Source organism: Clupea harengus, chromosome 12 (assembly GCF_900700415.2).
Source record: "Clupea harengus chromosome 12, Ch_v2.0.2, whole genome shotgun sequence".
NCBI classification, from domain to species: Eukaryota; Metazoa; Chordata; class Actinopteri; order Clupeiformes; family Clupeidae; genus Clupea; species Clupea harengus.
Window position 1 is genome coordinate 15,330,692 of NC_045163.1, and position 11,284 is coordinate 15,341,975.

At 40.7% G+C, this 11,284-nt stretch overlaps 2 protein-coding genes across 2 annotated transcripts; both read right to left on the bottom strand.

Annotated features, from left to right (window-relative positions):
- Positions 1 to 1,498: 1,498 nt before the first annotated feature.
- depdc1b (DEP domain containing 1B) lies at positions 1,499 to 7,031 on the bottom strand. The gene is made up of 11 exons (XM_012842213.3): positions 6,819 to 7,031; positions 6,387 to 6,652; positions 5,746 to 5,887; positions 5,416 to 5,543; positions 5,194 to 5,324; positions 4,923 to 4,970; positions 4,701 to 4,841; positions 4,108 to 4,274; positions 3,527 to 3,703; positions 2,946 to 3,143; positions 1,499 to 2,275 (listed from the first exon to the last, which is right to left on the bottom strand). Exons 1-11 carry the CDS (start codon positions 6,864 to 6,866, stop codon positions 2,111 to 2,113), a joined length of 1,611 nt encoding a protein of 536 aa, XP_012697667.2. The 5' UTR covers positions 6,867 to 7,031; the 3' UTR covers positions 1,499 to 2,110.
- A 150-nt stretch (positions 7,032 to 7,181) lies between these two features.
- elovl7b (ELOVL fatty acid elongase 7b) lies at positions 7,182 to 10,624 on the bottom strand. The gene is made up of 8 exons (XM_012842421.3): positions 10,188 to 10,624; positions 9,624 to 9,703; positions 9,311 to 9,501; positions 9,129 to 9,206; positions 8,974 to 9,030; positions 8,683 to 8,788; positions 8,453 to 8,589; positions 7,182 to 8,346 (listed from the first exon to the last, which is right to left on the bottom strand). The coding sequence occupies exons 2-8, from the start codon at positions 9,682 to 9,684 to the stop codon at positions 8,131 to 8,133; spliced, it is 846 nt and encodes a 281-aa protein (XP_012697875.1). The 5' UTR covers positions 9,685 to 9,703; positions 10,188 to 10,624; the 3' UTR covers positions 7,182 to 8,130.
- Between the last annotated feature and the right edge of the window lie 660 nt (positions 10,625 to 11,284).

An 11,284-nucleotide genomic window follows, 5' to 3' on the forward strand; every position in this document is an offset into this window, starting at 1 on the left:
TTGCCATTCATTTCTCATCTGGGAAAATCCACATTTTTCTAAATCTTTAAACTGAAACGAATGGAAAAACTATGCTTTGCTAAACCACTATCCTATTTCTTGCTATTTAGTTAAAACATGCAGAGGGAATAAATACAGAGACAAAATATGGGACTATCAGTGCCATAGAAGAATATGTTCAGTTATTCCATGAATTATGCCATGGTTTTTAGTATCACCTGTGGAATGGTTGTGACAATAGCTGCTTGACAAAACATGACAAATGGTTAAATCAAGCGTTTTCTAAAAATCTGTGTTCAGACTAAGAATACAACACTTTCAACCTCTAAGAGGAGTTGGTCATTACCGTCCATATCATTTTAAATACACCACACTGCATAAAATCCTTAGTTGTATAGACAAAGTAAAACAACAGTGAACAGCAGCTGCTTCATTTAGTAATATTTTCACTCAGGATGTAAAAACATACTAAAAATGTCATTCACCACCCCACATTAGCAGTATTTTGACCTCAGTATATTCTGCAACGTACAGATATTAGCCTTATTATCTGGTCATAATCATAACCTACAGTACTCAAGTTTATATCTTAACATTTCTTCCAGTGTTGAGGCAATATGTTACAGTAATTAGTACATTTTTCAAGTTAGCCATAAAAAATATATCTATTTAAAACTTTGTTCAGTTTATGAAATGTCTCTCACAAAGAGTACACGTTCATACTTTGATAGAAGGTCTGAAAATGTACCTTACACAACAGCCAGAAATGTTCCTTTATGACAGAATTTGAAATATCTTTTTTTGTTTTGTTTTTCATGTTGTCTGTAAAGATGTCCAATCCAAGTCTTGCCACCACTCAAAGCAAATATTTATGGACCAACGTTGTGGTTCTTGATATGTACCATGCACAGTGATATCCACATATCACTCTCACATCACCAGATAACGCCACCTGATCCAAACTCAAGCCCACCACAAGCTATGTTTTGCATCAAAATACTTCAATCTAATCTGACACTTGAAATGTTTTACTTTCTGCATTTTCCTCAACTTACAAGTTACAGTATGTAGTTTTTGTTGGAGACATATTTTGCATGTGCACTTTGAAGAACACAAATATAATCACCACCACCCATAGAAAACAAAGAAGATGCACAAAACACACAGAAATATAAACAAACACACTCTCTTCATCGTGCCTTGAGAACTTCCTCGTTGATATGTGTCTAGATCAGGGGTACTCAATTAGAAACCCAAAAGGTCCACTCGCCAAATTTCCATTCAGTCCAGGGTCCGGAACAGTGACGGTCAAAATCCAAAAACATAACTCCAACAAAAGCGTTCGAACTATGCACAAAAGATGATGTGGCCTTATTTGTGTGAAAGGTGACACTTTTTTGTGGTTTAAACTTGGGCACAAAAGGTGTGAAGGCCAGGCAGAGGCACTGATGTAAGTCTTCATTAGTGAGTGTGCTCCTGTATTTGTTTTTCACCATATTTCATATGAGGTATGCACGCTCTTGTTGTGTGGCTGAAAAAAATATACAGCGCGAAATCATGCACCAATGAAAACTCGCACCAATGAAAACTCGCTTGGATCATGATTTAATTAGAATGTTGATTTTGGCTTCGGTCCAAATTTGATTGCGTCTGGGTCCGGATCAGGACCGCGGTCCGCCTATTGAGTACCCCTGGTCTAGATCAATGAATTTGTCGTCAACAAAACTACACACTGCATCTTTTTTAACCAATGCTGTACCAATGCATGGGTCAACACAGAAATGGACAAGAGCCCTTGGCTGTTTTGCCCAAAAGCACTGTTATGCCAGCCATCTTCTGTGTCCGTCCTCTATCCGACCACCTTCACTAAAAGAGACAGTCTTAAAAATGATGACATGATCTCTCTTAACAATAGTCGTAGTAGTCTAATAATTTAACGATAGTCGTAGCTGATCATTTAACGATAGTCGTAGCTGATCATTTAACGATAGTCGTAGCTGATCATTTAACGATAGTCGTAGATGCCTCTGAGTTGCAGCCCTATGTGACGTGCCGTGGCATGGAGTGTGGCGTGGAGTGTGACCTGCTCCTATGATCATCCGCTGGAGGCTCAGGCCCTGTAGCTCCAGCTCCTCTGGAAGGGCTGGAAGGGCTTCTTCAGGGTGCGGAACATCAGCTGGGTCTTCAGCTTCGGGGGCTTCACTGGGAACACGGCCGCCTCGCTGTCCGCCGTGGGGAAGCGGCGCACGTAGATCTCAGGGTACGACCTCTGGAACTGAGCAGAAACGAGGGGTTGAGGTTAGAAGGGGTTATGGAGAATGCATCAGCCCACTTGTTAGTTCCAACCTTTTATATACCTGATTCAGTTAGTACGGCACCTTCGAAAGCATCTGAAGGTGTTCAAGAAGGACCTCTCTCACATGACTAAATCCTTAAGAGTGTTGTCAGCAGGAGGCTCCTTCAGCTCCGCTGCAATAAGGACCGTTACAGGAAGGTCATTCCTGCCCACCCAATAGACATCTACAATGAATTCCCTCTGTGCCAGGAGAGGGGACTCCTCTGAGTGGCAATGCACATTTTTATATATATATAAATAAATATATATATATATATATATATTATATATATATATATATATATATATAATATATTATTATTTAATTTATTTATTTGTATTATTATTAGTTATTTATTTTATTTTAAAGTGTAACACTGAAATCTCCCTTTAGTGATAAATAAAGTAATCAATCAATCAATCTGTCTTTCTTTAAGAGAGAATCCAGTGGCTGGCTAGCCTAGTGGCAGCACAATTAAACATGTAATAACTTATGCAGAGAGAGAACTGAGCTGGTGTGCATGATATGTACAGAAGAAATGTTATAACTCATAATGGCGTATTTAAGACCTCTGGCAAACTGCCGGAATAGTGAACTGTTCTCAGGTACCTGCTTCAGCTTCTTCTTCTTGTCCTTGACGGACATGTTCTCGTCCTGAACGATGCCCTCCAGCAGCCCCACCATGGCGTCCTGCGAGGCGGAGACGCGCTGCTCCTCAAACTCCTCACGGCTGATCTGCCGGCAGAAGGTTGGCGGACCTCTCGGCGACAGCACAGACATGTCTGCGTCTGCTCCAGCATACTTGATCTGCATGACAGACAGAAGAGTAGAACACTTTCTGAACTGCTGAAATGTAACATATGAACAGACAACACCGACAAAGAGAAAGGTTAAAAGAATGCTTGTGTTAAACACATGGGCCAGTAAAGAACTGGACACAATAGTGTTCAGCATAACAGAACAGAACACTGGGTATTTTTATAATATATACAGTAAAATTATATAAAGTAAAACTACTGACTAAGGGAGAGTATAGACTATTTTAATAGAATGAGTATTGTATCAAGGACAATATAGAACTGTAAATTCACAAGGCATAAACACTATTATACAAAAGTGTATAGAATTACAGTGGTAGGGAAAGCTGTCGGGGTGGAGTAGAGGTGTATGATTTTCCCTGAACTCTTCACCTGCACTCTGCGTAGCTGGCTAACATGCTCCTCCACAGACTTTTGAAGACTGGTGGGGACCTGCAGCGCCACTTCCTGGTTGTCCATCATAAAGGTCACCAGCTTGGTGGCCAGCAGCTCGTCTAGGTCCACCTCATCAGACGAGGATAGGATGCAACGGGAGAAGGTCTGAGCCATCTGCACATCAAAAACAAATTCAGACAAAGCTGACTATAGTTCTGTGACTATGCACATGCTAAAACTCCCAAGGTTTCCTTAGGAGCACAAGACAACACACAGCAAGTACTCTTACTTTAATTCCTTCACAACTGGTTATAAGTTGAACTAAAATGAACGCAAACTGCACAGATCTTGTAGATTTTGCTTTAATTCTACTTATAAGCTGGCATTAACATACCATCCAAGTGATACTGTGGACTGTTGTGAAATGTACTGAAGTCAAAATCATATACATATACAAGAGTGTAGCAAAGACCTGTTTCAACACTTGTGGCAAGGGAATGCGAGAGTGTGTTTGAGTGTGTTTTTGTGTTTTTGTGTGTGTGTGTGAACTTCAGAAACTATGAGATTCAGGTGTCTACCAGGGTGCGTGTTGCTATGGCATCGTTGAGCGGCGGGAGGGTGGGGTTGTTGCAGACGCGGGTCATGAGGCGCAGCAGGAGCTGCAGCTTGCGGCGGTTGGCAGGGGGCAGCAGGACACAACACATCTGCACTGCCTCAGACGCTACCTGCTGCTTCTGGAGCAGGCCTAAGAGGGAAGAAACACACACAGAAACACACACACAGAAACACACAAACACACACAACAGCAAAGTGTGAAAGTGAAAGTCAATGAAGTGGTTAAAAAACAACAACAAACAAAGCTTTTGCAACACTACCAGCTAATGAGTACGGAGTGACTCAAAATACAAATACACACTCACACGCACAAATAGACAAAATATTGAAAGCACATACAAAGACACAGAATAGATTAACACACACACTTACACGCACACACAAAGACATTAGGCACACAAGGACCTTCATCACCTTCAGCTAAAGCACTCAGACATTGTTATAAACAGACACGCACATACACAGAAGGTTATCCAGATAAATACAACACAAAACCCATCTTAACCACACAACAACAAACCACAAACTTCATTACACCATAGAGGTTGTCGCTCACCAAGAATGTTTACAAACACATCATAGAGCTGGAATGTCAGGAGAGGATCCTTCAGCCTCTGGAAGTACTCAGCCACTGTCCTGAACACGTCCCTCTCAAAGCCAGGGTACATGGGCTGTCTGCTGTCACAGCCATTGGGCCCTGGGCGGACAGGAAAACAGGAAGTGATGCGGAGTAATGTAGCCTGCTTTAGGCTTGCCTACATGTTTGCTCAATACTTACAGTTTGCCAAGCACTTCATTGCAGACAACACCCAATGTGGAAGGTCATCTATTTGAAAAGATTAAGACAACACAATCAAACTCAGAACAATAACATCACAGAAATACCAAATGTGTTTGAAGAGAAAATTTGTTTCGGCATGACATAAAACAACAGCCGACCAATTCAAAGTTTACCCATGAGGCCACATAAAGTTATGCTAAACCTTACACTGTCTAAATACCATCTAAAACACTTCATGTTGTAAATGACATATAGAGAGGTCTATCACCTGCTTTGTTCTTTAGGACCACAATGCCCTGCTTGTTGACACAGTACACGTTATGAATGATGTGCTTGGGCTTGACATGCTTGGAGTCCAACACACCCTCCAATGACTGCAGCCCCAGCACACGCTGTAACCTGGCAACAGATAGACCAGAAGTCAACACTGAAGGCTTTTACAAGCATCTGCACTTTATTGCATATGGGGTTATGGGCTTGCTATACTTACTCAGCTAAAGTCATCGCCCTCCAGATCTGGTCCAGGTGTTTTGCAGTGATCTCTCTCCTTCGTATAAGCTTGCATTCGTGCACCTCTCCAATAGCTATGCTGTGTCTCTTATTCCAGGTCTCTGAATTCTGTAGATATGAATCACTGTCATAAAAAGAGGTTCTCCATACTACATTCAAAAACAGAAAAACATTGTACGCCTTCCATTGTTTTTAGTGTATGTAGCAATATTTCTGGCCCTATATTTTTTTTGTAAGTGGAAGCTCTTACAACCAGACATCACAGTCCCCTAAGTGAGATAGGAAATCTAATCCAGGGACGTTTCCTCACCAGGACGAGAGGCTTTAGGGGGACATTCCCCTGTGGCAGGACCTCCTCGTAGTCATCCCAGCGGGGCAGTCTGGGCAGGGCCAAGCTGTCCGTCTGTCGTGGCCTCTTGGGCACTGGTTTCAGGGGGGATTCTGGTGGAAATCTGATCTCAAGAAGAGACAAGATCATGTATATGTGGATTTGTAGATACTGAGTAAACCGGATGTAATTAAACATCTAGTCAGAATATGATAAGAAAGTTCTACAAATGGTCCAAGCTTTCAGACAGCCAGGGCAGTGATGGTAATTTGTGATAATTAGAGGTGATTACATCATTCTTTAGAAATACTGCATTGGATTGCAGACCATGGGGATACGCCTATAACAAGTACCCAAAATGGAACATGGCAAACTGTTACGTTGCATCAATGCATAAGGAGTAGGCTGTCGAGATTTAAGAGTTATCCTTACAAAAAATGCTTGGTCCTATGGCACGGCACTAATTAAGACTATTAGTCGAGCAAATCATGTATTTATGTTTCAGTTCCAACCAAAGCTCTGCAATCAGGGGGAATCCTGTCTGAATTTTGAAACTAGGCTATACCATTATCGGAAACAGCAATCGAGCAACCAACAATAATAGCAATTACAACAAAAACTACCTGTACAAGTGTCCATTATCCTCAAAATCCTCTTTGCCAAAACGGCCTTTCACGTCCTCAATTACGTGGTTCCTCATGAATTTCCTCAAGAGTTGAAGCGTCTGGTAGCGAGTGACTTCGGGTCCAAAATTGTGGTTCCGCTTCAGAAGCCCGTGGAGATAATCAATAGCCTCTGAGCCAGTGAAGCTGTTGTCATAACTACGGAAATGTAGCCTGTGTCGCCGTAAAGGCATTCCTCCACGAAACAGCCTGATTGTTTCATTCCACTGGAAAGGGCAGGTATAAGTCCACAATCAAAACTAAACAGTGGTGAAATAATTCAACACACTCCATGGTTCACAAGGTAGAGATACTTAAAACGTTAACGGTTAGGCAGATCAGTTGGGTCTTAAATTACTCGGCTAACGCTAGCCAACACTGTCAACATCTTACCAGCTTCGTAGCCCTGTAAGGTCCCGGTCCGATTATTTTACCATCCATTTCACGCAGAGTCAGTCTCAAAACAGATCCATATAATTTCTGTAAATTTCATATTTAGAAATAATGTTTCCGCATAGTTTAGCTAGCCAGCTAGCTCTAGTTTAACTCTACAAGCGACCAGCCATGCCAGCGAGCTGATAGAGGTTTGAAAACTTGGTGCACAACGAAATTAGCAAAATGATTGGAGCACGCAACGAGTCACATGACACAGTGACCATAAATGGTCTTCCTGGAGATGTAGCACTCCAAGTTCAAACCGGACATCTTTTATTTTCTGGACATTTTTTTTTTACCAAGAAAACAAAATAAATACCATTTCATTTACATAAAGGTCAAATAATTTATTCGATCATAAAATCACATTCAACATTTGTTGCCAATCGTTAACATTCTCAATTTAGTTTGGCATCATTTGAAAAACTATATATTTTTAAAAGACATAGCACTTAACAGAAAACATGTATAAAAATATATAAAAAAAAGACTGAAGCATAGTTCCTTCACTGAGAGCCGTCAAAGATTAACTTTCAGTAAGCCCTCTCCAGAATAAAAATCAAGATCAAGACATTTAGTCTAATCACCAACAACTTTAAAAATGACGAATTTAACACATTTAAATATACAAATAAATATTTCAAGTCAAATCACATCACATTACGAGTCACATCCATCATTCTGGGCAACTTCAGGAGTCTCCCTTCCGGTCTGTGAGTCGGACTCTACTGCTCCTAGGGAAGTTAGTCAGGATCCAGCGGCTTTTACAGCAGCACTGGGACAGCCCATCACATCAACCTCCCCTCAGGAACAGGTTTACATCAATACCTCCTTTATAACATTACTCAGTCATAACATGTTATGAAGCAACAAATCTTCTTCAAATCAATCATCATCTCTTATCTCTTAAAACAATAAGTACTTCTAGGGTAATCTCAAACAAATAAAACAGTCCTCACCAAGAGAAAAAAACATCTTGTGATTTAAGGGGCAATCTAGTTTCATGCCCAGTCATTGCGTACGCCCACCAACATAACCCTTCCTACCCTCCTCTTGAAGGCATTCTGGTTATATAGAAACGAAACTTTGAGAAACTCATTATATTATTAAACTTAGTCTTTTTAAATACGGTGACTGAGGATACTTAATAATTTAAACATAAAAAAGGTTAGTCAAAACTTGAAAACCTGTTGAAATGGTCAAAGGGGGAAATAAAAAATAAATTCTCAAAATATAAAAATATGTACAGGAAAGCACATTGCTCAAGTCTTCACACTTCCCTCTTGTGGTGGCCACTCCCATTTTGTTCAAGTACCTTTGGTAACCTTTTGCCCTTGGTGTAGGCGTGGTAGTAGAAGTTTAGGAACAGCACCAGGAAGATTAGTCCATACAGGCCAATGACGTACAGGAACACAGGGAACTGATAGGGGCAGTCTTTCATGAGGATGAACTGTCCGACGTGTGCAGTCACCATCACAAACTGAATCTGTGAGAAAGACAGGAGACAGAAACACATGTTTCAGCATTTAACAGCATGGAACAGCATTTAACTGTAGCTATTGAAACTTCACTAACTATAAAAGTGGACATACCAGCTGAATGGTGGTCATGTGCTTCTTCCACCACAGGTACTTCTGGTAGGCAGGTCCCAGGGCAGCAAGGGCATAGTAGGAGTACATGATGACGTGCACAGCAGAGTTCACCAGGGCATGGAAGGTTCCAAGGCCCCCTGAACAAGAGAAAAGAATGTTTCATTCCATCTGAAGACACTTGGACAGTTGGGTTTGTGTTTGTAGTTAAATGTCTGAGAATGAGACTGTACCTGCAGAAAACTTTACACCAAACCACCAGGTGAATGGCATGATTGAGTGGTGGTAGACATGAAGGAACGTGACCTGGCTATTCTTTTTGCGAAGCACAAAGAAGATCTAGAATAGAATAAAATGAATCTCTTTAAACATAATTGTACTGGACGTGACAAGTAAATGGCATGTACAAAAGGACAAGGCAAGTTTGTAAAATACATCACACAAGGAGTTCATAATGCCTTATGTTAACATTTGCAGATGCATATTTTAACAGTACAAAGGGATGAATGGCAATAAACACTTACGGTGTCCAACATCTCAATGAATTTGGAGATGTAGTATAGCCAGCAGGTCCATGCCATCTACAGGTAAGGAAGCAAGAGCAGGATCAACACAAGTTCAAACTTTACATTTGATACAGATTATTATTTAAAAAACACTGATAATATTTTCCTCTTACCCGAAGACCTCGGGGAGAGTTGTAGTCAACAAGGTCACACTGGTAAGAATATCCATTAGCCCAACCAGACATCAGAAACTAGTAAAATAAGATTGATACAGTGAGCGACAAAAGAACAACCAACAAACCCCGGGCAATTAAAAAAACCAAAAGTCCGATTTAATATCACTCCTTTCACTAACCTCATAGATCATGTATAGGGAAAAAGCAACAATGCTGAAGTTGTAAACAATCATGACATTCTTGAGATCAAAGGGCTTGCGGTTATCCATTAGCCGTGGGCCCAAAGATGCAACGAAATAGATGTACCCCACAATGATCATAGTCTGAGGGACTGGCGACGACATCAGCAGCCAGTCTTCAACCCGTGGATCTTAAGAGGACAAGCGGAGAAACGTGTTTATAACGGTTCAAATGCGGACAGGTTAAGATCACTAAAGTAGGCCATGCTATGTGATTCAGCTGGACATCACAATATCATGCTGTAAGACTCACCTGCTTCCTTGATCCACTCATCGTAAAGAATGACGGCTCGGGATGTAAAGAAGTTGAACATTTTTGCGTTACTTCGGTTACTGGAAAAATGTGAAGAGTTAACCTACTGCCACTGCCATATCCGTAGGCTACAACACTTTGCTTACTTATAACAAGGAAACAAATTAATAAACCTACAGGACAGCATTCTGCCTATAAAAAAACACTTCAACCAACACTTTTTGAATGTTAAAATAAAAAACACTAGAGCTATACCAGTTTTGCATAAATGTATCTACTTATCATCAGTCTCCGTTTATTAATACGTGTGAGGTGAAACAAATATTTAAACAATCACATAAGCTACATAATTAAGAGCTGGTCCTCAACCAAATGGGGAAACGTGTCTCCAGACATTTGGAGGCAGATAACAGCCATCCGTGACATGAAAATTCAGTTTAAAAAAAACCCCAATAAAGCATACTCCAAGAACATTCAAACGGGTAGGCTATACTAGATCAGTGAAAATGTTGTAGCAAAACAACATGACAACCGAATAAATTCCCCAGTATTTCGTTCCCGTACCTTTAATTTCCAGCCTCCCAGGCGCCGTCTCTGTTTTGTTCCTGGTTCGCCCAACTCTGAATTACTCACCTGCTGCTGCACAACTTTATCGTCACCCCTGCAGGTGTCTCCTCCCAGAAGGTGTGGAGCCTTCGGCTTTCAGCTTCCGGCACATACCCGAAACTCCATCCTGGCTTCCCATTGGCTGCCGCTTTGCGATCACAAGAAAGTTATGAGGAGAATGTTCTGTATGATTCCAGTCTAGATCAGTACCGTGATCAATGAACTTCCACTCTTCCTTGGATTTTGAAATTTTCCAAGAATGTAAAAAAAAAAAAAAAATGCACAAATGCCTCTCTGAACGATTACTTTTATTCAGATTCCTTACTAATAGTTGTATTTTACCCAGAACTGAACAGGTAAAATCGGAACCTTGGAAGTGAACCATCATTTTAATGACAGTAGAAGTAGGCTACTCCCTTCTTTGTTGGGTGTGTTTACACTAAAACCGGAGCCCTCCTTTAGTCTCTGTCTCAATTGTCAAAGGGTCCACCTGCTATGGGTCCCACCCTGAAAACAGCCAGACAATGAAGTAATACCACCAATAGAGGATTTTTGGATGACTATCTGTTTCTAAGTGCCCATTGCATTATGCTGATGTCTTTCATTACAAGGACCGTTCAGGAGACCTTAAGGAGAACAACTGTTCTATGGGTGTATTTAACTTTTCTTGAGGAAAGACCAGGGGGCCTACATCATGAGAAGTATCACATGAAACCCACTTATCTTGTTGCATCTTTCCTTGCTTGTCTAGTACTCCACTTTCCTCTCAGTTTTATTTATAATACAACCCCAGGGGCTTTTAGGGTTAAGTGGTGTACTGAACACAATTCTGATTTCTGTTGTCCAGAGTTCAATATTTGTTTGGTGATTGATTTGTAACCGTGTCACTCAGAGGTGGGAGGAGAAAAGATAGGACACTAATACAGTCACATTTGTACTGAATGGGTTCATTTTTAAATAATGATAAATTAGTCCAAAATCAATACAAAATGAAAAAAAAATGTGTAAGATACCCCTTAATAGAAAATAGAAATAGAAATAGAAAAGCCTTTATT

Bases quoted from the DNA above. Each gene is read 5' to 3' on its own strand.
- depdc1b (XM_012842213.3), bottom strand. From the start codon at position 6,866: ATGGATGGTAAAATAATCGGACCGGGACCTTACAGGGCTACGAAGCTG. The intron at 5,888-6,386 runs GTAGTTTTTGTT...TCTTGAGATCAG, and splicing joins GATAATGGACACTTGTACAG to ATTTCCACCAGAATCCCCCC. The intron at 4,275-4,700 runs GTGAGCGACAAC...CTTCCCTCTTAG, and splicing joins TGTGTTTGTAAACATTCTTG to GCCTGCTCCAGAAGCAGCAG.
- elovl7b (XM_012842421.3), bottom strand. From the start codon at position 9,684: ATGTTCAACTTCTTTACATCCCGAGCCGTCATTCTTTACGATGAGTGG. The intron at 9,502-9,623 runs GTGAGTCTTACA...TGTCCTCTTAAG, and splicing joins TGAGTGGATCAAGGAAGCAG to ATCCACGGGTTGAAGACTGG. The intron at 8,347-8,452 runs GTATGTCCACTT...TCTTTCTCACAG, and splicing joins ACATGACCACCATTCAGCTG to ATTCAGTTTGTGATGGTGAC.